Source organism: Phoenix dactylifera, chromosome 1 (assembly GCF_051530095.1).
Source record: "Phoenix dactylifera cultivar Ajwa chromosome 1, Ajwa_hap1_PhDact_Kaust_v1.1, whole genome shotgun sequence".
NCBI lineage: Eukaryota > Viridiplantae > Streptophyta > Magnoliopsida > Arecales > Arecaceae > Phoenix > Phoenix dactylifera.
The window spans coordinates 74687874-74713378 of NC_143190.1; the positions used below are offsets into that span (position 1 = coordinate 74687874).

At 40.6% G+C, this 25505-nt stretch overlaps 1 protein-coding gene and 1 non-coding gene across 2 annotated transcripts; one reads left to right on the forward strand and one right to left on the reverse strand.

Annotated features, from left to right (window-relative positions):
- Positions 1-12342: 12342 nt before the first annotated feature.
- ECB2 (Tetratricopeptide repeat (TPR)-like superfamily protein) lies at positions 12343-15727 on the reverse strand. Its single transcript, XM_008779109.6, has one exon. It carries the CDS (start codon positions 15493-15495, stop codon positions 12850-12852), a length of 2646 nt encoding a protein of 881 aa, XP_008777331.4. The 5' UTR covers positions 15496-15727; the 3' UTR covers positions 12343-12849.
- An 8620-nt stretch (positions 15728-24347) lies between these two features.
- LOC149768858 (small nucleolar RNA R71) lies at positions 24348-24454 on the forward strand. The gene has a single exon (XR_016398565.1). It is a non-coding gene; the product is annotated as a small nucleolar RNA R71 (small nucleolar RNA).
- The last annotated feature ends 1051 nt before the right edge of the window (positions 24455-25505 follow it).

The window sequence follows — 25505 nt, forward strand, 5'->3', positions numbered from 1 at the left end:
CCTTGAGAAAGATAATGAGCAACTCATGAATCCTGAGCTTCTAACCAAAGTGAACTTTGTAGAAGGCCAGAATAAGACCTATAAGTTCAAGAACTCCAAATTTGAAAAGGGTGGACCTAGAAACAAAAGAAAACCTATGAAGCCAAAACATCATATCAATAAGAATGATCGGAAGCCGATTTGCTACAATTATGGAAAATTCGGTCATATGGCTCGAGTATGCCGGATGAAGAAGAAGAAGTATCAGAACTATGAACATGCGCCTTCTCAACCTGCAAATCCACAAACCAACATGGTGCTATCCAGTACTGGTCCTACTAGTACTGATGATCGGTATGTAACTTTAAGTCCAGAATTTTATTTGGCAATTTGCTCTACCGATTGGTTAGTGGATACAGGTGCGAATGTTCATATGTATACTGATCATACCCTTTTTACTACTTATCAGGTCCGGAGCGGCCTAACAGTAACTATGGGGAACTCCACCTCGGCACGAGTGCTTGGAACTGGAAAAGTACTTCTAAGGCTTACGTCTGGGAATGTGCTTACACTATTTAATGTGTACCATGTGCCCGATGGAAGGAGGAATCTAATCAGTGGATCTCTTCTAAATAGGAGTGGTTATTCTTTGTTATTTCAATCTAAGAAAGTGATTATAACAAAGAATGGAACATTTGTGGGCAAAGGCTATGAGTGTGATGGCTTGTATGTAATAAATAATGTATCTTTGGATTTTTCTTCTGATAACAATAATAAAATTGTGCTTTCAATATGTTCTTCATCTCTTTGGCATGCTAGATTAGGACATGTGAATAATAATACTATTAAAAGAATGATTAGCTCTGGTTTATTGCCTAATGTTTCATTAAATGAAAAGGAAAGGTGTCAAATTTGTGTTCAATCTAAACAACCTAGAAAACCATTTAAAATAGTAAATAGAAATTCAACTTTATTAGAATTAATACATTCAGATGTATGTGATCTAAATGGAACTTTGACTAAAGGGGGTAGAAGGTATTTCATTACCTTCATAGATGATTATTCTAAGTATTGTCAAGTTTATTTAATGAAATCTAAAGATGAAGCATTTGAGATGTTCAAGACTTACAAATCTTTAGTAGAAAATCAACTTGACAAGAGAATAAAGATTCTCAGGTCAGATAGAGGAGGAGAATACACCTCTAATGACTTGAATGAATTCTGTAGAGTTAATGGAATTCTACATGAAGTTACACCTCCCTATTCACCTCAGTCTAATGGAGTGGCTGAAAGGAAAAATAGGACTCTGCAAGATATGGTAAGATCTTTGCTTGCCAACTCAGGTTTACCTGAGGTTTGGTGGGGGGAAGCAATGCTTACTGCATGTTTTCTGCTTAATAGGGTTCTATTTAAAGGTTCTAATAAATCTCCTTATGAACTTTGGAAAGGAAGAAAACCTAACCTAAATTTTGTAAAAGTTTGGGGTTGTTTGGCTAAGGTTAATATTCCTTTAATCAAGAAAAGAAAATTAGGACCTAATACTTTTGATGCTGTGTTTCTTGGTTATTCTCTTAATAGTGTTACTTATAGGTTCTTAGTCATTAGTTCTGATATTAATGGCATAGAAAAGAATACTATAATTGAATCTAAAGATGCTTCTTTCTTTGAAGATATTTTTCCATTTAAGGATAAAATAGAAAAGCATGTAATAGATAGATCTAATGATGCATCTTGTAGTTCGCCATCTAATTCTCTAATTATTCCTAATAATGAAAATAAAAATGAACTTAATGATATTAATGAACTTGGTAAAGGAAAAAGAATTAGGAAAAAGAAAGATTTTGGATCTGATTTCTATACTTTTATGGTTGAAGATGATCCTAAAACTTATAAAGATGCTATGAACTCATTAGATTCTATGTTTTGGAAGGAAGCTATTAATAGTGAAATGAATTCACTTATGACCAATAAAACATGGTTGTTAACTGACTTACCACCTGGTAGTAAGGCTATAGGTTGTAAATGGATATTTAAGAAGAAATTAAGACCTGATGGTTCTATTGAAAAATATAAAGCAAGATTAGTTGCTAAGGGCTTTTCTCAGAAAGAGGGTATTGACTACTTTGATACATATTCTCCTGTAACTAGGATAACCACAATTCGTACTTTAATTGCACTGGCTTCAATCCATAATTTGATAATTCATCAAATGGATGTCAAGACTGCCTTCCTTCATGGTGATTTAGAGGAAGAGATCTATATGGATCAGCCAGAGGGATATGTGGCTCAAGGACAGGAAAGAAAAGTTTGTAGATTAGTCAAATCCCTCTATGGTTTAAAACAAGCTCCTAAGCAATGGCATAGGAAATTTGATAAAATCATTGTTTCTTATGGCTTTAAAGCAAATGAATCAGATAAGTGCTTATATTCAAAGTTAGAAAATGATTCATGTATTATCTTGTGTTTATATGTTGATGATATTTTAATTTTTGGTACTGATATGAATATGGTGACTGATATCAAAACTTTCTTGTCTAATAATTTTGATATGAAAGATTTAGGTCAGGCAGAGGTAATTCTTGGTAACAGGATTACCAGAATACCTGATGGTATAATTTTTGATCAATCACAATATATTGAGAAAATATTGAAGAAATTTGATAAGTACAACTGTAAACCAGTGAGTACACCTTATGAGCATGGTTTGAACTTGAAGTGCAATAAAGGTGATCCAGTGGCCCAAGAGAAATATGCTCAAATTATTGGGACACTGATGTATGTTGCAAATACAAGTAGACCTGACATTTCTTATGCTATAGGAAAGCTCAGTAGGTTTAATAGTTGCCCTAGTCTTAGTCACTGGGAAGCACTGGATAGAGTACTTAGATACTTGAGAGGTACCATGTATTATGGTTTACATTACTCAAGATTTCCCGCTGTACTTGAAGGATACAGTGATGCTAGTTGGATCACTGATTCAGTGAACCGAAAAGGAACTAGTGGATACATATTCATGTTGGGTGGTGCAGCTGTTGCTTGGAGATCATCCAAACAAACTGTGATCACAAGATCCACTATGGAGGCTGAGATTGTAGCCTTAGATTCTGCAAGTCAAGAAGCAGAATGGTTTAAGAATCTTATGTCTGAAATACCTATTATGGAAAAGCCTATACCTGCTATCTCTCTATTATGTGATAATGAAGCTGCAATTAATACTTGTAGAAATACTGAGTATAACAAGAGAAACAGAAGACACATTAGTGTGAGACATAAGACTATTAGATACCTAATTAAAAATGGTATCATAACTTTGGAATTTGTTGGATCTAAAGATAACCTAGCAGATCCTTTAACTAAAGGACTGGCTAGAAGCAAAGTCATAGAAACATCAAAGGGGATGGGACTGAAACCCATAAGGAATCATTGACAATGGCAACCCAACCTTTTCTGACTGGAGATCCCAAGACGAAAGGTTCAACGGGAAAAACAAGTTGTTTAATGATTAGTTAGCACTATTATAAAATGACTTTATGTCATTTAGTCTCTCCCTGTGATGTGAGTGCTAAATACAGCAGAGGTATACGGAAGAGTTTAAAACTCTGAATGAGTCCGAGACTATGGCAAGGTGCTGTGCTGCGAGCACCCTTAGAGGACTCACCTATGTGAGTGTGACTGTGTGGCCGCAGTCTATGGGGATAAGGGTTTAACCCCTAGAGCACTCATGAAACTGAGATATTGGTGCATAAGGCCAGAAAAAGCACCACCTATAATGAACCCAGTATTTGCATTTGTCATGGGTGAAGTATATAGAAATCTGAACCAAAGGATTTGGTTCAAAGCTTTTTAGCTACCACTATACCTTTCAGATGAAAATATACTTTCACTAGGTAAAGGTTCAAAGCCGCAAGCTACCTTTATTGAAGTCGTGACATAAACAAGCCCAGTTTGACTATTTTTTTATTTTATATAGTTTTTGAAAACATTTTAATCAGGTGGGGGAATGTTAGATTTTTATTAAATAATAATTAAAAGTTTTCATACTTAAAACATATATATTATGTATATATGTTAAGAAGGGAGTGTGGTGCGGATGGTTGGTGTGCCCGCTTGAGGTGCTTGAGGTAGGTGGTTCGAATCTCTGTTCCCTCCTTTTTTAAATCTCTCATATGGAGGATTTATTTACGTGAAGGCTCGGTTCTGTGCCTGTGCTCGTCCGACCCGACGGTCTTTGCGCTCGAGCCTGTGCTCGCTCGGCCCTGCTCGTCCGAGGTTACTTGCGCCTCACAGGCCCTGCTCGTCCAAGGTTCCTTGTGCCTATGCTCGTCCGAGGTGCCGAGGCTGAGGTCGGATGATGGGGACATCAGAGCCCTTCATCCAGATGATCCTGAGCCCCCGGATTGAGCCAGACCCGTTTATTTGCATATTTATTTTATTATTTTATTTTTGGGCTTATTTGCATTTTAGGGCTTATTTGTGTTATTTGTGGTTTCATTAGGATTTATTTCTGTGTAAGGGGGGTTTATGCAAGTTGTGTATTTGGGCTCTATATATAGGGAACTATTTTCATGATTAGGGTTTAATGAAGAATTAGAAATTTTCTCCCCACCTAATCTCCTGCTCTCTTCTTCTCTTCTCCCTCTTCTCCCCCTCCTCCTCTTTCTCTTCTCCCTCTTCTTCTGTTCTGGTTTAAAATCCCGCTGAAGTTCTTCCTCCAGATTTGGTCCGGCATCAACTTGGTATCAGAGCAGGTTGGTTTTGCTTCTATTGCCAAAGCCACGATCCAACTACAATCTTCCTTTCCCTCGGTTCCCACCAACAGCAAGAACAGGACCACTCCCTCTGCCAGTTCCGCTCACCAGAAAAGAGATCTTCCGCTCTCTCAATTCTCACAAGAAGGAACAGAGGGGAACCACTCCTGGTTCACCGGGCTTCTCGGTTCCTTCTTCTTTCCCTCTGTCAGTCTGCTCAAAAAAAAAAAAAAAAAAAGGAATCTCTCTCTTTCTCTCTCGGTTCAAACCAGAGGAGAAAGGAAAACCCCTTTCCACCGTCAAGCCGCACCGCCTCCATCCTCCGCCTGCGCCACCGCCAGACCTCACCCGAGCTCCAGACGTCACCCGAGCTCTTGTGCAATCTGCTCGTGCCGCCGCTCTCTTCCACGACCGCCTTCGCCGACGTCCCAGTCGACGCCACCGCCCGCCGCGCTCCGCCTCATCTTCTGCACCACCGCCGCCATCTGTCGCCAAAAGTCCGCCACCGCCACCAGCCGGAGCTCGTGACCGGTTGCCGTCCGCGCCTGTGACCGCCTACCCGAGGTCGGCCGCCCCCGTCGCCGCAGAGCCGCGGCCGAGATCTCCGCTCCGCCCGCAAGCGCCGCCGCGAAGCGCGGCACGCCCTCCCGAATCCGTCGGGAGGTTGAAGAAGACCGGCGTTCACGGGTAAGAGCCAAACCCATTAGCCCATTACCCGCTAGCCCGAGTCCGGCTCCAACAAATCAAAAAAAAAAAAAAAAAAGTTTCACGTGACCCACACGTGACGGGTCCGTAAAGGGTATCGGATCGGGTCAAACCCGTTAACCCGAATCCTAACGGGTCTGAGTTAAAAAAAAAGAAAAAAAAAAGAAAAAAAAAGAAAAAAAAAGGGAAAAAAAAAGAAAAAAAAAAAAAGGGTACCTGTTCATCTTCCTCACCGTGAGCACCCTCGCCACCGCCTTCGTCCGCCGTCGCCGCCCGCCTCGCCGCCTTGCCACCGCCTTCGTCCGCCTTCGTCACCGCGGCCGTCCGCAGCTCCGCCCGTCCTTGCCGCGACCGCCGTCGCCGTTCCACCGCTTTAGCGCCGCCTCCGCCGGGCCCTCCGCCGAGCTTTCCCTCCGAACGCCGCCTTCCCCAAGTAGACCGCCCGCAGCACTTCTTCGTGCCCTCTGAGCACGCCGCCATCGAACCACCGAGCCGCCCCACCTCTGTGCCTCTTTCTCGGCGCCGAGATCCATCTCCCTGCCTCTGCTCCGCTGCCTCGCCGCTTCTCGCTGCTTCCGCTCTCGCCCCAACCCGCGTCCGGCTCCCTTTGTCCCTCTCCTCCCCCACTTCCGCCGCCCCCGCCCCGCTCCCCTTTCCCCTCCCTTCTTCTCCGATCAAACCCCTCTTCCCTTCAAACTCCCACGGGCCGACTCCACAGGGGTTTCATCAGGCCCCACACCCTCACACTCGCCCGCCCCTTCCTCAACCTTCGGGCCAACAAGTCTCAGGTCCGCGCCACCACCATAAGCATAATCCACCCCACCCCCTTCATCAGGCCATCACAAAACAGTATTCGGCCCATTCCTCCCCATCAGACCCAGCCTGAAAACCACCCTTTTCTTCGCAATCGGGCCACTGTCGCCAAGCACGCCACTCCTTTTCAGAGCCGCTGAGTATAGGCCTACTAATTAGAATTATTCAAGTCTGCAAATTGCTGAAGTCAAATTCGGTCCGCCAATTGAAGAGCCTACCAGCTGCATTCGTGCCCCTGATCGTCGCCCCAGTCCACAAGCACACGATTTTGGTCGACTACTTCACGACAGGTGATAGGTTTCTACTTTTTCTGGCTTGTTCATTTAATTATGTTCTAGTTCTCTTGCATGATAGCCATATTCTTGAAAATTTATATTGTTGTCAAAATTCAGAACATTAAACCTTTCACTTCCGAACCCATCCCATTACCCTTTAAATCTTAACATTAAATTAGCACACCCTAATAACAGGATGTTTCTCAACATTATTCGATCAGATTACTTTAGGATAAGAACAACTGTACTACTTGATTGCAATCTAATTTCTTAAATTGAATAATCTTAATCCTTAATTCTGAATAACCGAAGTAAAAATCAGCAACATTTAAATTTTAAGTTATTTTGTGAAAACTTGCTGATTTCTGAAATCATAATAGATTGCATTAGTAGGTTGTCCTGCATCAAATCTGGTCCTGCATCATACTTATAAGGGTTTCATTAGTGACACTACATTTCACATCATCACCCAGTGTCATCAGTGCAAGCCAACCTGTAGTGATATGGAGCACTATCTCAATCAACCTAAAACCCCTGTAGCTACCATGAATTCCGACATTTTGAGGTCTCTCTTAGAACATATCGTTGCCATGCGGGCTGGATACAAGGAATTCCAACAAGAGATCCGTGAGCTCGTGCAAAATTCTAGGACCCCTAAATCGCCAACCCCTGTTACAGCCCAAACTAAAATCGGTTTGGTCGCACCACCTGTAGTCCTTCCCCACTCTCCTAGGCACCAAACCCAATACTCTAGGTGTCAACAATTCGGCTATATAGCGCCCCAATGTTCCACTAAGACCTACCCGATTACTGAACCAGAAGTTAGGAACCAAGAGGCCGAATATGTCGAAGAAGTCTATGAACCAAATATAGAAGACTATGAAGAAGACTTTGAAGACGAACCTACAGAATTAGACTTTGTCCAAAATGATTCCCAAAGGGAGACTATTGATCTAAGTACAACCAAGCCACTTCACATCACTATTGTGGAAGAGGTAGTGGCAGATATTGAGAGCAAGTCACCTGAATTGGCACTTGTAGCTAAAGATACCCATGCAGAGTCCAACCTTGAACATTCCCCAGTAGTAGTTTCTCTTCTAGAGGAGTTTCATGATGCACTCCCTGATGATCTTTCGGATGCACTTTCTCCAATGCGTGATATCCAACGCGCAATCGATCTAGTTTCCGGAGCATCCTTGTCCAACCTTCCACATCATAGGCTCAGACCGAATGCATATGCTAGGACCTGGAATTTAATGTTACCAACAGTTGAGTTTGCATATAATAGTTCGGTTCATAAGTCCATAGGCATGAATCCATTCGAAGTGGTGCTTGATTACAAACCTAAGCAACCCATAGACCTGTTTTTCATGTCTTATCAGTATAGAGTCGTTGAGTCTGCACAATCAATTGCATCACATCCACATTCATTGCATCAAGAAATCAGCAACTGTAGTCACTTTAATAACTTAAAATATAAATCCCTTGCTGATTTAACTAGACGTTATAATGAGTTAAGTAAAAGAGATTACGTCATAATAAGAATTAGGTTTGAACGACTTTCTTCGGAAATGTTTAAGAAATTGCAAATTTGTAGTGCAGAACAGTTCAAAATCTTAAAGAAAACCAGTTCGAATGCATATGTTGTGGATCTTCCTGATGACTATGGGATTAGTGCGACATTTAATATTGAAGATTTAATCCCATACCAAAAGATAATATTCCTGCCTTCTGACCCCTTTATTGATATACCTGCCCATGTTGGACACCCTGCCCTATTACCTGCTGTTGAGCCACCACCTCCCAAATTTCATGCACGCAGAGAACAAATAGGACATATATTGGATGAGCAGGTTATTTCAAGCAGGAACGGTGGTTACCAACGTTACCTTGTTCGGTGGAAAGGTCGACCAAAGTCTGATGTGACGTGGATTTTCAAAGCACAGTTGCAGCGCATTGACCCCGATCTTCTGGAGCAGTACGACAGCCGGCCAGACCTGTACTCGACGGGGTCGAGTTTTTCTCACCCGGGAGGAGTTGATGGGGACATCAGAGCCCTTCATCCAGATGATCCTGAGCCCCCGGATTGAGCCAGACCCGTTTATTTGCATATTTATTTTATTATTTTATTTTTGGGCTTATTTGCATTTTAGGGCTTATTTGTGTTATTTGTGGGTTCATTAGGATTTATTTCTGTGTAAGGGGGGTTTATGCAAGTTGTGTATTTGGGCCCTATATATAGGGAACTATTTTCATGATTAGGGTTTAATGAAGAATTAGAAATTTTCTCCCCACCTAATCTCCTGCTCTCTTCTTCTCTTCTCCCTCTTCTCCCCCTCCTCCTCTTTCTCTTCTCCCTCTTCTTCTGTTCTGGTTTAAAATCCTGCTGAAGTTCTTCCTCCAGATTTGGTCCGGCATCATCGGACCACAGGTGCAATGAGCCCAGAGGAGCCGAGGTCGGACAACAGGTGCGATGAGCCAAGAGGCGCATGAGTCGTGCTTCGCACCCTTAGCACGAGGAGCCACGTCGCTTCCTCGATAGCACCTCTTCGCAACCGACCTCGCATCCGCTGGCCATACTCCCAGTGTTTTTTCAAACTTTCTTACCGGTTTTGACCGTTGGATCGGTTTTGGGTCGCGTCTGTCCCGAAGAAGTCTATAAATAGACCTCTTCGGATTAGACAAAAAACATATATAATTTGAAAGCAGAAAACTACTATTCTCCCTGTTTGCTATTTTTCTTTCAATCAACGGGCTTGCTGCATACTGATTCTGGGTTCGAAAGCTTCTTTGATCCGTGCAAATCATTGAGGCAGAAGGAACAGTGCGAGAGGCTGTTGTATCTCAGGAGTAGAACGCCATCCAAGCCTAGTGCACTGTAAGGCGGCGAAATCTACTTCAAGGAAAGTGACCAACATACCACGCCTCAGCATCTCGGGTTCCATTTTTCCACTTTCTCTATTTATTTTCTGTAAGCCTATTTCCGCCTATTATTTGTTGAAGTAGAGTATTATAGATTTAAAATTTTGTGGGAAAGTATATTTCCAACAGACCCTGCTTGATTTAATAGTGTTGGATAAAATTCCAAATAGGTGGCAGCATAGGATGCAGAGGCATGGTTGTGGAACAAAACAAACGCACGGTTTCAAGGACTTACAGTTGAGCGGAATGAGCGGGGATTAGATGGGAACTTTGGATTGGACACTGCTGAAACCAAATTAAGCCGGACTTAATTTAAAAAAAATAGAAACGTGGACCTAACGTCTTCAAGCTTGGACAAGTTTCAGCAACCTAACAAGAATTAGTTAAATTATTAAAGTAATAAATTTGTAAATGTAAAATTTTTTAGACTGTTTTATATTTTTAAAGTGATTGAAAGGATAATAGTATATTGGGTTACAAAGAAAAAGAGAAAGAAAATAACAGGGTAAATAATTTTATACAACATTTGTTGGGTCATATCGTTGAACTTAAAACAACTTCGGATCTGGTTAGATAAAAATTCTAAAAGCCGTCATGTTACAATCAAAATTTGATCTTAACACGCAGGGCCGACCAAATCAAAGACTGGTTAGTGAAAACCTCTAACTGTGCTTATTTTTTTATTGGAGAGATGGTGACTCCAATGTCTGGCTTAACTTAAAACCTGAATAGACAACGATCAAGCTAAAGTAAGCAACCAAGGTCAATATATATATATATATATATATATATATATATATATATATATATATATATATATATATATATATATAACACCAGCTACTCCACGCAAGGTGCTTCTACGTGTCAAAAACAATCAACCATGGTACATCTTTTGCACCTACGTGTTGGATAGCCGCTACATCATACATCTCGAAGATGGATGACCATTGCTCATCTAGAATGCAGGCCGTGTACGGCACTAAACAAACACGGGTGCTTAGATTCTAATAGACAACAGCAGCCATTCATCTTCGAGATAGACAACACGGCGGCCGTCTAAAAAAGTACAGCCTCTTCTGTACCAATGTGTTCGTGGTCTTCAAGTCGGGATCCTCGGCACATCCTTCATCTCGAAGTCACTGATGCCATCAAGCATAAAGACGAAGCACACTGCAACCGGCCGCCCGTGATGAAGTAGTCTTGGTGGGTAAAACAAGCCCGACCGAGTACCATAATTGGCTGCGTACTATGTGGCATGGATGAGCACAATAAAGAAGAAAGGTCCATGGATACAGCTTTGTAGATATTATATATGATATATATACAGAGCCATGCGCCAACATCCTGGCCCTCGTCGTCGCCAGTCTCACCGCGACATTCCCCGCCGAGGGCCTCAGCGCCCACGCCATTATCGGCCTTGCACGCTGCGTGACCATCCGCGGGCGCCGGCATCTACAATGGCCCTAACGTCGGCCTGCCATTCGCGACAACGCCGTGCATGGCCTCCTCCGCTCGGACCAGGAGCACTTCACACGGCGTTGATGCTGCAGCCTTTGCGGGAGATTTCGCGTCAACCATGGCGAAAATGGGGAACATCAGCCAGCTGACGGGAACCGGAGGGGAGATCAGGTTAAATTGCTGGTTTTTAAGTTCATCATATCATGTAAATAAATGAAAGAATTTATTTATTTATTTTTTTATATTTTTTCTAAGACGGGTGGATCATACTTGACGAGTACGGATGCACCCAATAAAATCGAAAAACATAATACCTCGGAGTGCCAAGGGCAACTCCCTATGACTAGCCCACAGGATGATATCGAAGTGGCTGGCTACTTATCTCCCTATGACTAGCCCACAGGATGATATCGAAGTGACTGGCTACATAACCACCTAATCTACAGCCCCATTAGCTTCACGGAACACATGCTTGGTCTGAAAGGCCCCATCATCCCTCACTATAGTGCAGATGTCTCGCAACAAAGGATGGACGCAACCATTGCTTCTAGCCCCCCCGGATCTAACTGATGACAGTGGCTGAGTCCCCTCCAAGACAATGGAACTAGCCCGTAAGACACACCGGGTGTGACGAAGGTTCGCCCAAGCGGCCCGCAACTCTGCACCTAGAACTGATGTGTTGAAGAGTTGATTGCCCCTGCAGCTACAACCCTGCGAATAAACAAAATCCATACCGCCCCACGTACATCCATCCAAGATAGATCCGTCAAAATTGATCTTGAGAAAACTCGAATATAGAGGCTTGCAGGTGAAAAATACCGTGTGGAATACTCCTAAAGCAGAAAAGAAACTCCAAGTGCCTTAAGTTGCCAAGGTGTCTTCAACAAATGCGATGTGACTGAGCTCCATCGCTTGCATGCCGACACTCTCCACTACCAACTTAGTGATGGCTTCGCTTAGTTGTTTGCGGATGTCAATGTGGATGCGGTTGATACTACGCCGCTGCTGACATGAACTTACGGATGGAAATGACATGTCATTTAAGCACCTGAGCCTTCAGATTTGAGTCTTCCTTAAAAACACTGAGCCCAGGCCCAATTTCTAGAATGGCATAGCCCAAAGATGTGCCAGCCAGTTCCTAACCAAGCTCGGTTAAGGGTTTGACCAACACCCTGATTCCTAGGATCTGATGTTGGTCCGTGCAAATTTCCTTAAAAAAATAAGTTATATGCTTTGTACCGAAACCAGCTGCCACTTGCTCATGACCCTCCTGTCCTGACGTAATAAAACTAATATATTTCATTTTTTCCGCCGAAAGCAAACATGTGGAAACCCATCATTTTTTTGTCAAGAAGATGCAAGGGAGCGCAAGTAGAACATGCAATTTCAAGCCTCATTTAACATCCATACAAACTCAAAATTCCGCTGCAAAGTAAAAGTTTAGGAGGTTGAAGCCCTGCATCTTATACTCTTTCAAGAATCACACAACAATATATTGCTGTGCGAAGCAGAAATTGTAGTACAACAAGTCGGAGACAGAGTGCTTCTTTCATCGCACTTTGCTTGATAAATTTACATCATAATTACATCATCTAAAAGAGTGTAACACGGGAGAATGTCCTCAAACCTGTTGTAGCATTTCAATTACTTTAGCAAGCTGGCACGCATCGTTTGCTCGTCTCAACTGTGTATGCCCAAAAGTGATGGAGATCTATCACATATCTTGATCTACCATTGGTGGCGTAATGTTTATCCTTGGCACCAATTTGTTCCCACAGTCTTCGTAGAAGTTCAGAGACATACCTATTTAGCATCACATTGTTCTTATAAAACATTTGAGGTGTCATGGTGTCTATCTGAACCTTATTCTAGATGGCTCATTAACTGGTATCGTGATGCCGCTGAAGAAGAATGGTCATGAAATATATCTGAGCTGTCCGATGCTCTTATTCAGTCTTACTTTTCCAGTATCCCTCATCTCCGCAAGAACATCTTCCATCTTTAAAATGGTGGAATTGCTCGGTGTCCCTAACTGTTATCTCTCGTCGGACAATCTTTGAGATCATTTTCACAATGCTATGGCAGCTCTGGCACATGTACAGGTTTTTGGTTACCCGAACAGGCATCCCAGGTAGGCTATTGATGAGCCCAAAAGCAATGGCAAGTCTTTCACTGTGGCCACAAAATATATCAGCCTTCGATGCTTCAGCCTCATCGGACAATCCATCCTCAGGCAGAGGAAAACCAGCTGCCTTCATCCTATCATACAACCCATTTATGACTGCATAAATCTCCTTTATCTGTGGATGTGATTCATCAGCACTAAGAAATGCATGAACAACTCCCTTTGCTTCTACCCAACTGCATCCAGGATCTACAACTAAGCCCTTCTCTCTCATTGCCTTCCTCACTCTCACCACTTGGTTCCATTTGCCATCATCAGCGTATAAATTACACAGCAGCATGTAATATCCAACACTATCTGTGTCCAACTCGAAGATATGTTTTGCAGCAAGTTCACCAAGCTCGACCTTGCGATGTATCCTGCATCCATTCAACAATGCTCCCCAGATTGCAGCATCCGGCTCGATAGGCATATCTTTTATGAACTGGTGGGCTTCCTCCAAGAAGCCAGCTCGACCCAACAGGTCCACCATGCAAGTGTAGTGTCTCAGATTTGGAATTACCAAGTACTTTTGGGCCATGCTGTTAAAATAGTTCCAACCTTGACTCACCATTCCAGCCCTGCTGCAAGCACACAAGAGAGCAACAAATGTGATTTCATCTGGATGTACTCCCACATCTATCATCCTACTGAACAAAGCCACAGCAAGATCTCCATGTCCTCGCATGGCATAACCTGTTAGCATGATATTATATGACACCACATCCTTCTCTTCAAGTCGATTAAACTGCATCCATGCATATTCCATCCTTCCACACTTAACATACAAGTCTAGAAGAGCATTTGGTAGATAGCCCTCAGAATCTAAACCGCTCCGCAGAGTTTGAGCATGGATCTCCTTTCCGCACATTAAAGCTCCAACGGCAGCACAAGCAGAGAGGGCAGCAATCAACGTGACAGAATTTGGTTTTACATCAGCCTGCATATGGCGAAAGAAAGTCAAAGCTTCAAAGCTCTGGCAGTTGATCCGGAAGCCCGAAATTACTGAACTCCAAGATATCACATTCTTCGCAGGCATGCGTCTGAATACTTCTAGTGCTTTATCGATGCACTTAGACTTGGAATACATGTCAAGGAGTGTGTTCCCGACTATGGTATATGGCATAAGCCCGTTCCTCCTTGCAAGTTCATGCACCTTGATGCCCATATCCAAACGTCCCAAGCAAGCACAGGCTGATAGAACACTTGCTATCGTGATCTCATCAGGGATAACATCATTTTCTTCCATCTGTTCAAATACTTTTAAAGCTTTATCTGGCAAGCCATTCTTCTCATATCCTGATATCATTGCTGTCCATGACACCACATCCTTGGTCTCTATCCGCAAAAAAATTTTCTCAGCTTCATTCAAGCTACCGAAGCTAGTATACATCTGAATCAATGAATTGCTCACTGACACATCGACATAAAACTTCTTCTTTACCGCATAGCCGTGAATCTCCTTTCCTAACCTCATATCACAGAGCGCCCCAGATGCAGAGATGACACTTGTCATCGTCATCAAATCCGGATCAAATGAAAGATCCTGCATTGTTAAGAACAATCTCAACCCTTCAAAATGCTCCTCGTTCTCAAAATAGCCAGAGATCATCGCATTCCACGAGATGCAATCCCTCCTTGGCATTTCGTCAAACACTCTCCGAGCACAGTGAAATTCACCGCACTTTGCATACATGGTGATCAGAGAATTCAAAACATCGGTTTCCAAACCGAAACCAAATCTAATCAGATGAGCATGGATCTCTCTCCCACTCATCAAGTCCGGGATACCGCCGGAGGACCTCAGGACGCAGGGAAAAGTATATACATCCGGCCTGATACCGTTGCCGGCCCACAGCATCCGTTGGTACAAATCCAGGGACTCTTCCAAGAAACCATTTTTCCCATACCCGCCGATCATCACGTTCCAAGAGAAGACGTCCCTCTCGACCATTTTGCCGAACACCGACCACGCGACGACGAGTTCGCCGAACCTGACAAACATGCTCAAGAGGGCGTTGCCGAGACGGACGCTGAGGTGGGCGTTGGAGGAGGAGATGTGGGAGTGGACGCGGGAGCCTTCTGGCACGGCGTGACGCCATTCGCAGAGCCTCAGTAAGGTGACGTAGGTGTCCTCGTCCACCGGGCGTTCGCCAGCGGAGTCCAGCAGTAGGAGGGCTCCTTCCAAGTCGCCGTGGAGACAGAGGCGGCGGATATCGGGATTGGGGTCGGCGAAGGAGGAGGCGGTGGGAACGGGGGGGACGTTGGGGCTGAGGGCGGAGAGCTTTTGGGCCTTTCTGGGGGAGAATTGGGGACTATTGGGGTTGGGAGAAAGGTTGAGGGATTTGGGTCTAGTGGATTTGGAGGGAAGACAGAAGAGGTGGTCTGTGAGGAGGGGAGTGGGAGGTTTATTGCTGGGAACTGCCATTTTTGGAGGTGGAAGAGTTCATGGTTCTCACGGGGTTCCTGGAGTAGCTCAATGTCGAGAGTGTCCCAAAAACTGTAATAATCCCAACTCTCAAGTCGATTTTGTCGGCTTCTGGAGGGTGGCCGGCTCCGCTCTACAATGCTTCGCCTGGACGTTTAATTAATGATGCAAACGCCGTGGACATCTAACTACACAAAGCACACCTCTGGCCTTCGGGTGGTTGAAGCCGGATAACATAGTTTGTACGCGAGATTTTGTTTTGAATTTATATATTGTTGATGTTAAAATTTCATCCGACAATGATCCGGATGATCTGGAAATATAGAGAACACTAATTGATCTGCTCGATCCATGATAATGGAAGATAAAATGCATGGAGAACCACGGATTTGAGCGCGACACACTAGAAAAAGAAAAGCTTATCGGAATTGTTTTTACCGGAGCTCCGATGCTTAAGTCGCGCGAGGTATTAAAAATAACAGGAGAAAAAATAAGAAAAGTATAGTGTAGAGTAACCTGTGTCTCTCTCTTGCATATCTAGAGATCTTGAGCCATTTGTATAGATGAAGAGTTCTTGTCCCATCAAAGTTGGACTCTCTAAAGTTTGAGTTTTAGTAGAAAACTATCTCTTGACCTTCGTTATCTAAATCAACCTGAGAATAAAAATTCCATTGAAATTGGCCTTTTGGTGACTTAGGCTCCTTTTTGTAGGATGATCTATATGATAGGTTAGCATGGAGAGCTTGGTCTTGCTTGGTGATCCATCGATGTGGTCGGCCTTCTTCTGATTGGCTTTTTGGTCGACCTTCTGATTAGCCTTCTGCTAGTCGACTTGGTTCTAGTCGGTCTACAAGAGGTTGGCCTCTCTGACCTTACATGTCCTTCGATTCTATTTATATAAAGAAAGAAATCTGAATCAAGGGATAAGCCATAATCATCCTTCCTTATGGGCCATAACCTCTTTTCTTATGTGGATTCTCTTAATTGTTGCCTAGAACTGCCGAGAACTCAAATGTGTTTAAAATTGCTTGCCATGTGTTGACCTTTGATAGGCAAGTTAGATATAGTTCATATCATACATCATAATAAGGTTCATTTGGTTGGTATATGCCAGATTATGGAGTAATCTGCTGATTCCTAGGAATAATTTATATGAAAAAATTGCTCTGTAAAATCGCATCCTAAAAAGATTACTATATTTGGTTGGAGATAATCTTATGTAGGAATATTGTCAAATTTTTAACAATGCCCTTGAATAAATAATTAAGGTGAGAACATTTTTTTCTCAATCAATTAGTTGACCATTTATGGTCTACTTACATAAATATTGTTAATATTGGTTATCGCAAATATTGAAATATATTTAAAGATCTAATATTTTTGTAAAATTAATTATACATTGTAGAATACCCCAAGTATAGGGTGTAGCAAAGTAATATTCTCGGTGAGTCCGAGATCGAATCCACAGGGATTTGACAGTGAACAAAAACTAAAGGCTAAATAATATTCGGATTGATAAAAATATAACTAAGGTATTAGGATTCAGTCTAGCACTTCATCATACTTTTCTTAAAATCATCTATTATCTCAGTTAGATCTGAGTGAAGACCTAACCAAAAAGTGGAGTAGTGAAAATACTAATTAAAAAATAGATTTAGTTTTATGGGCACCATTACAGTAATTCTATTTTAAACTACGGGGATTTCTAAGCATCTGTTATACCCGGAGGAAATAACAAATCAAAAAAAATATATAAGTTTGAAATAATTTCTATAAATTTACTACACTATAAATCAAATCAAAAACATTAAAATCCCATTGATGATTAAATGAAATACATGAAGAAAATGCTAGGCTTTTCCCTAGCCTTAGCTAAAAGAGATTTAGCTATCCATATGAGATGCAAGCATTTTTTTCCCCTATTTTTTTCTTTTCTTCTCTTAAGAAAACAGAGTGCTCTGTTTTTTTTCTTTTCTTTTTTTCTTCTCTCTTCCGATGGTTCCCTGGCTTCCTCTCTTCCCGAATGGCCTCTCCTCCTCTCTCGCCCGGCTGGCTTCTCTCGATTCTTCTCCCTCTTCTCTTGCCCGGCTGGAAAAATCGGAAGAGGAGATGCAGATGCTTCGCTGGTTCCCTTGGTCTCCTCCCCTCCTTGTTCCGTGTCCTCCTCCTGCCTCCACCGGATGGAAAGTTGGGAAGACATTGATGTTGGGAAGTTGCTTGGAAACAGATACTTGGTTTGAGAAGCAATTGAATTGCTTTGGGACTCTCGAGACGGCTCGGGGACGCTTGAAGATGTTGGAAAATCACTTGCTTTAGCCTGTTGACATGGATGCATGGGAATTTTAGGTTAGAAACTGTTGGATCACCTCATCACGGACACTGGGAAATTTGTTGAGCTCGGGCTGCCGGGCATTGGGCTGAAACCAGCGTTATTGAATCTCTTGGATTACTTACACTCAAACACAAATAAAACATTAATTAATTAATTTTATTAATAAAGATTAGCTATAATACTAATTAAAATGGTATGAAGATTGTACTTTTGTGCTCTCATCACACCTCCCAACTAGCTTATTGCTAGTCTCTAGCAATTTAGTGTGAAAATGATAAAATGAAGGTGCAAAAGTATTATTTATTTTTATTAATATGCATGAATTAAAATAAATACTCATTTTCGTAGAGCATTACGATTGCACTTAGCACGTGCAACAAGCCATTAAATCCCTAGGTTACCCTAGTGGACGAGTGTTGTCTCAAGAAGGTTTGCAGTGATGTTACCCACAAACATCGTTTTTAAGTTAAAAGATACTTTAAATCATAGCAACCCTTAAGGCAAATGTAAATGTGACATCTTAGAATACCTATACCTCCACCACAATTGGGTACCCCTTGAGTTCTAGGTGCACTACTCAAATTCACAAGTGTTAACTACCATTTGTTAGCTTCCGACCCACTAAATTTTCCGAATATCACATGTTATTTGTCCAAAATGGTTCGCATATAAAAATGAAGCTATCAATCCCAACTAGACATCCCAGGTACACAGAGTTCTAAAACAGTGGAGTCAAACCAGTTATCCACATGTCACTTGGTTTTAGTTTAACTAACCCACTCATCATTTTTTTTTAATTATTAATTTTTTTGTTTTACAGTGACTACAACAGTCCAACTCCATTAGGCTGTAGTAAGGTCCATGTAACGAGCTTTGGGTCAATGACTCTTGATCCAGTTGGCTCAAGGCATTAGGTGAAACACCCCTCGGACTTAATTACTCGAACCAAACTACGCCATGAGGTCAGACTAATCACTTATGTCAGTGATATTCACCTTTTTACGCGAACACTCGCTGCTTTGTAGGTAAGAGGCCCGGTTACTTAGTGAAGACAAACTGCATTATTTCTCTCTTTTTTTTTATGTAACGTGACTGTATTGTGACTATAGGTCAACCAGGGTCAGAACATAAGGCACCCAGGTGATCTAGTCGGAAATTTCAAACTTTATCTTTATGTGAAAACCAAATCATGAACTTTAAGACAAGGACACTTATACTTCTTTAGCGAATCAGGTCAATAAACAAATAGGTAACACAAGTGAATTCCTGAGGCTTTCCTATTGTCATTGAATACTTGTGTGGGGATCTAATAATAGGTCCCTAATAAGTCATAATGTGCTTCTTGCCTTAATAGCTGCACATGTTTATTTGCTTCGAAAAATTAAAGTGGTAATTAAATGCAACAAAATATATGTTTGTTATTATTATTATTACTATTATTATTATTATATATATATTTATTTTTATTTTATTTATTTTTTATTATTCTTATTATTAATTTTTTTTTGCAAAGATATGACAATTGGTATGATATATAGAAAAAATACAGTAATCTCTCCCTCCAACTTAAATTCAACATTGTCCCCAATGTTGTAACATGAATGCATGAAATATGGCATTAATAATTGTATGAAAAATAAAAAGGCTGAAGGTTAGAATCTACCTGATAGAATGACTGCACACTGTTGTTGCTCACCAATTGTCATATCAACATAAAATGAAAGAGAGACAAATTATGATACAAACAGAGGATCTCTAGCAGATATAGAGATCAATCCTGATAAACAGGATCTCCTAGATTGGTCGATTCAACCTCTGGGGTAAAGTTATCCAAAAATAACTTCAAACGTTGGCCCTTTACTTTAAAAATATTACCGGTGTTTGGATTCTCTATCTCAATGGTTCCATACTGATAAACAGTTTTAACTATAAACGGGCCGGTCCACCTAGATCTTAATTTTTCTGAAAATAAATGAAGTCTTGAATTATACAATAGAACTTTCTGGGAAGGCTCAAATGTTTTTCTTAGAATATTTCTATCATGGAAGACTTTCATTTTGTTCTTATAAATTCGAGCATTCTCATATGCTTCATTCCTGATTTCCTCTAGTTCATTAAGTTGAAGTTTGCGTAGTGAACTAGCCTTATCCATATCAAAATTAAATCTCTTAATAGCCCAGTAGGCCCTATGCTCCAATTCCACAGGCAAGTGACACGGTTTGCCAAAAATAAGACAGTACAGAGACATATCAATCGGGCTTTTAAAAGCAGTACGATAAGCCCAAAGTGCATCAGTTAAACGCAAAGACCAGTCTTTGCGATTTGAGTTAACCATTTTTTTAAGAATATTCTTAATTGATCGATTGGATACTTCAACTTATCCACTTGTTTGTGGATGATAAGAGGTGGCGACTTTATGGGTGATCCCATATTTTCGCATTAAAGCCTCAAAAGGCTTATTACAGAAGTGTGAACCCCCATCACTGATAATGGCTCGAGGCGTTCCAAATATGTAAAGAATGTTTTCTTTTAAAAATTTTAAAACAGTTTTATGGTCATTATTCTTGCAAGGAATTGCCTCAATCCATTTGGAGACATAATCTACAGCTACTAAAATGTACAAATTTCCGAATGAAGGAGAAAATGGACCCATAAAATCTATTCCCCAACAATCAAATATTTCGATAATTAAAATTGGGTTGAGGGGCATCATATTCCTACGAGTTATCCCACCTAACTTTTGACAACGCTCGCAAGCTTTGCAAAAGTTATGTGAATCTTTGAACAAGGTGGGCCAATAGAAACCGCACTGTAAAATTTTTGCAGCCATTTTCTTAGTAGAGAAATGACCACCGCAAGCTTCAGAATGACAAAAGGAAATGACACTAATAAATTCGTCATTAGGTACACATCTTCTAATAATTTGGTCTGGGCAGTATTTGAAAAAATAAGGATCATCCCAGAAAAATTTTTTTATTTCGATCAGAAATTTTCTTTTGTCCTGTTTATTCCAATGAATCGGGAGTTCACCCGTGATAAGAAAATTTGCAATGTCTGCAAATCAGGGTGACGACGTGATCTCAAAGAGTTGCTCATCAGGGAAAGTGTCTCTTATGGGTGAATTGTCTATGTATGCTGGAAGAGTGAGACGGGACAAGTGATCAGCTACTACGTTCTCTACCCCTTTTTTATCTCTTATTTCTAGAAAAAATTCTTGGAGCAGAAGAATCCACCTAAGCAAACGCACCTTAGCATCCTTTTTTGAAAGAAGGTACTTAAGGGCAGTATGGTCAGTGTAGATAATGATTTTGGATTTAATCAAGTAAGACCTAAATTTGTCTAGTGCAAATACTACAGCGAGTAGTTCCTTTTTCGTAGTGGTGTAAGTCATTTGTGCACTATTTAAAGTCTTACTTGCATAGTAGATAACATAAGGCTTCCTTTCCTTTCTTTGCCCTAGAACTACCCCAACTGCATATTCACTAGCATCACACATAATTTCAAAAGGAAGCGACTAGTCTGGTGGTTGCATGATGGGAGCAAAAGTCAGCAAGCTTTTAAGTTTATCAAAAGCTTTTTGACATTCTTCAGACCACGCAAATTGGGTTTCCTTTTGAAGGAGATTACATAAGGGTTTAGATATTGAGCTAAAATCTTTAATGAATCTCCGATAAAATCCTGCATGACCCAAAAATGAGCGTATATCTTTGATAGTTTTTGGGTTTGGTAAGTTAGCAATTAAGTCAATTTTAGCCTTGTCTACTTCAATTCCTTCAGATGAAATGACATGCCCGAGAACAATTCCCCTAGTTACCATAAAATGGCACTTTTTCCAGTTTAAGATTAGATTCTTCTCCTCACACCGAATTAAGACTAGCCTTAAATGGTCTACACAGTTTTCAAAAGACGAGCCGAAAACCGAAAAATCATCCATAAAGACTTCTAAAAAGCACTCAACCATGTCAGAGAAAATACTGAGCATGCATCTTTGGAAGGTTGCAGGAGCATTACATAACCCAAATGGCATTCTCTTGTAAGCAAATGTGCCAAAAGGACATGTAAAAGTGGTCTTTTCCTGATCTTCAAGATCAATTGCAATTTGGTTGTAACCGAAATAGCCATCTAGGAAGCAATAAAATTTATGACTTGCCAACCGTTCTAAGATTTGATCAATAAAAGGTAGAGGAAAATGATTCTTCCTAGTGACAAAATTAAGTTTCCTATAGTCAATGCATACACGCCAACTAGTGGGGACCCTAGTTGGAACTAATTCATTGTTGGCATTTTTGACTACAGTAACACTAGATTTTTTCGGGACGACTTGGGTTGGACTTACCCATTTACTATCTGAAATTGGGTAGATCATACCCGCATCCAGAAGTTTCAGAACTTCTGTCCTAACCACATCCTTCATGTTTGGGTTCAATCGACGTTGAGGTTGACAAGAAGGTTTGGCATCAGCTTCTAGGTGGATTCTATGAGTACAAATTGAGGGACTAATTCCCATGATATCAGCAATTGTCCACCCTATTGCTCCCTTATGTTCCTTGAGAATTTCTAACAATTTTAATTCTTGACTTTGTTCGAGTTGGGATGATATGATCACAGGAAAAGTCTCTTCTTGACCAAGGTATGCGTACTTGAGCTCAGATGGCAAAGGTTTTAGCTCAAGTTTAGGTGCTTGAACACTAGATGGTAGAGGACTATTGTTGCGTGTGGGCAATTCTTCAAAACGAGATTTCCACCTATCTGTATCCAACAAAGGAGCTGAATCTAATATAGCACTGATTTCTCTAAAGTTTTGGTTGATATCTGTATTTCCGAAATGAGTAGGCATGTTTCTAACGGATCAAAAGAAAGAGATGGGACAAGAGCATCTTCTACAATAGAGTCGATCAGATTAACTCCATGAATTTCATCATTTTCGTTGTCATTATCGGGTTGTTTGCAAATGTTAAATATATTAAAATCTATAGTCATATTTCTGAATGACATTTTCATTATTTCATTTCGACAGTTGATCAAAACATTGGAAGTAGCTAGAAATGGGCGGCCTAAGATGACAGATATTGAAGTGGTACAATTCATGACAGGCTGGGTATCTAATACTATGAAGTCGACTGGAAAATAGAATTTATCAATTTGGACAAGTACATCCTCTACTACTCCTCTTGGTATCTTTATAGATCGATCAGCAAGTTGGAGAGTAACCTTGGTGGGTTTTAGTTCACCAAGTCCTAACTGTTCATAAACTGAATAGGGCAGTAAGTTAACACTTGCACCTAAATCAAGAAGGGCTCGTTATATCCTGAAGTTTCCTATGATACAAGATATGGTAGGACAACCAGGATCTTTATACTTAGGTGGGGTGTTGTGTTTGAGAATAGCACTCACCTGTTCAGTTAGAAAAACTTTCTTTTGTACGTAAAGCTTTCGCTTTATGGTACAAAGATCTTTTAAAAATTTGGCATAAGATGGGATCTGCTTAATGGCATCTAATAAAGGAATGTTAATCTTTACGTGTTTAAAGATATCCAGAATTTCTTAGTCAGGTATTCCCTTTTTAGCTGCAAGCAAGCGCTGAGGGAATGGAGCAACTATCTTGTGATGGGGTATTGGATCATCTTGTTCATTATCATCTTCATCCTTCTTTTCAATAGATTTTTCAGGTTTGTCATCTTTTGTCGGAATTTCTTTGTTAATTATTTTTCCGCTACGAAGGGTTGTGACAAACTTAACTTGTTCAAATTTAGGTTGAGATGAACTTGCTTCATGGACCTCATATTGACCCTTTGGGTTAGATTGAGGTTGGGCTGGAAATGTCCCTTTTTTCCTAACATTGAGTTGAGCCTCAATTCTACCTACAGAATTTTTAAGTTCTTGGAGTGATTGCATTGTATTCTGATTTATCTGAGTCTGCCCTTGCATGAAGGTTTGCAAAGTATCTTCAAGGGATTTCCTATGTGGTGGCACATAAGGAGTAGGAACAGAATTTCCTTGAGATTCATTGGCAGTGGGTCCATGTCTCCAACTAAAGTTAGGATGGTTTCGCCAATTAGGATTATATGTTTCCGGAAATTGTCTTTTATAAGTATTGGTGAAATTTGCTTGATCATGCAACACTTCTTGAAAAGCAGAAATTGTAGGACAATCCTTGGTCACATGTGCATTACTCTCGCAAATTCCACATATACTTTCAACAATAGTTTGTGCTTTTCCTATATTGGTCTTTCTTAATTCCATAGCTTCAACCTTCCTAGTCAGATTAGCAATATTTACATTGACATCATTATCATCTTTAATAAGATATATTCCTCCTTTTGCATTAGATGCTATTTTAGATTTTTCATTTTTATCCGTTGTATCCCAAGCTTGTGCATTTTCTGCTAAAAGATCAAAATAATCCCAGGCTTCATTTGGTTCCTTACTCATGAATTCACCATTGCACATCATTTCTACAAATTGTCTCATATTGGAGGACAAACCATCATAAAAGAAACTAATGACCCTCCAAATTTTATATCCATGATGTGGGCAAGCAAGCAGAAGGTCCTTAAATCTTTCCCAACACTGAAAAAATGTTTCTCCATCTTTTTGTGCGAAGTTCATGATATTTCTTCTAAGTGTATTTGTTTTATGTGTTGGGAAGAATTTCTTTAAAAATTCTCTTGTCATTTCTTGCCAGGTAGCTATGGTCCTAGGCCTTAAGGAGTGTAACCATGACTTAGCTTTTTCCTTTAAAGAAAAAGAAAATAACTTAAGCTTAACTACCTCTTCAGTGACATCATTGAAATGAAGTGTTGAACACACTTCATCAAATTCTTTCAGATGTAAATAGGGACTTTCAGAATCAAGTCCGTGAAACTTTGGGAGTAATTAGATTATTCCTAGTTTCATGTCAAAAGCTCCCGCAGCAGTAGGAATAACCATACAGGATGGGGTACTGGTCCTAGTGGGTTGTAGATAATCACGAAGCGTTCTAATAGGTAAATCATTTTGAAATTCATTATCTTCCTGATTACTATTATTATCTTCCATTGATTAATTGAATTTTGAACAATTAAATTTTTATATTTTGATTCAACTCGAAATAATCTATTCATTTTATCTCTCTCCCACAACAGCATAAACTGAAATATATATATATATATATATATATATATATATATATTATTTTATTTTATTATTATTATTTTTTTGGGTTGGTACAAGTACCACCTAAAGAGATCTAAACAAACACACGAACAAAAATTTAATTAAAATTATGCATTAAAACATCACCCAATAATTTCTAATGTTTTCCTAAAAATTCTAGACAGCTCCTAACTGGTTTGAAGAGGACACCTAAGCCTCCAATCCGGTCTAGTAACCTTAGTCGACCAGGTAAGCTCCCAGGTAAGTGGAGGGGTCACGATGCGTGTAGCAAAGGTTCCACTTAAAACCCACTTTCCTCGAACAGAAACTGTCTCCCTTCAATCACTTAGAGAGACAAAGCTTGCTTAGACATCGACCAAACCACAGAGCGAAATTGGTGCAACTTTCAGTGGTCTTCGTCCTATTGAGCTCGAATATCCTTAGGGGCCAACGTCTAGTTGATTTTAATTAGGCTTAGGATATTTATGCACTGGGATGATTTTTGGGCTAAGGACGAGTGATGAAATTCCGATCTTATCTTTTT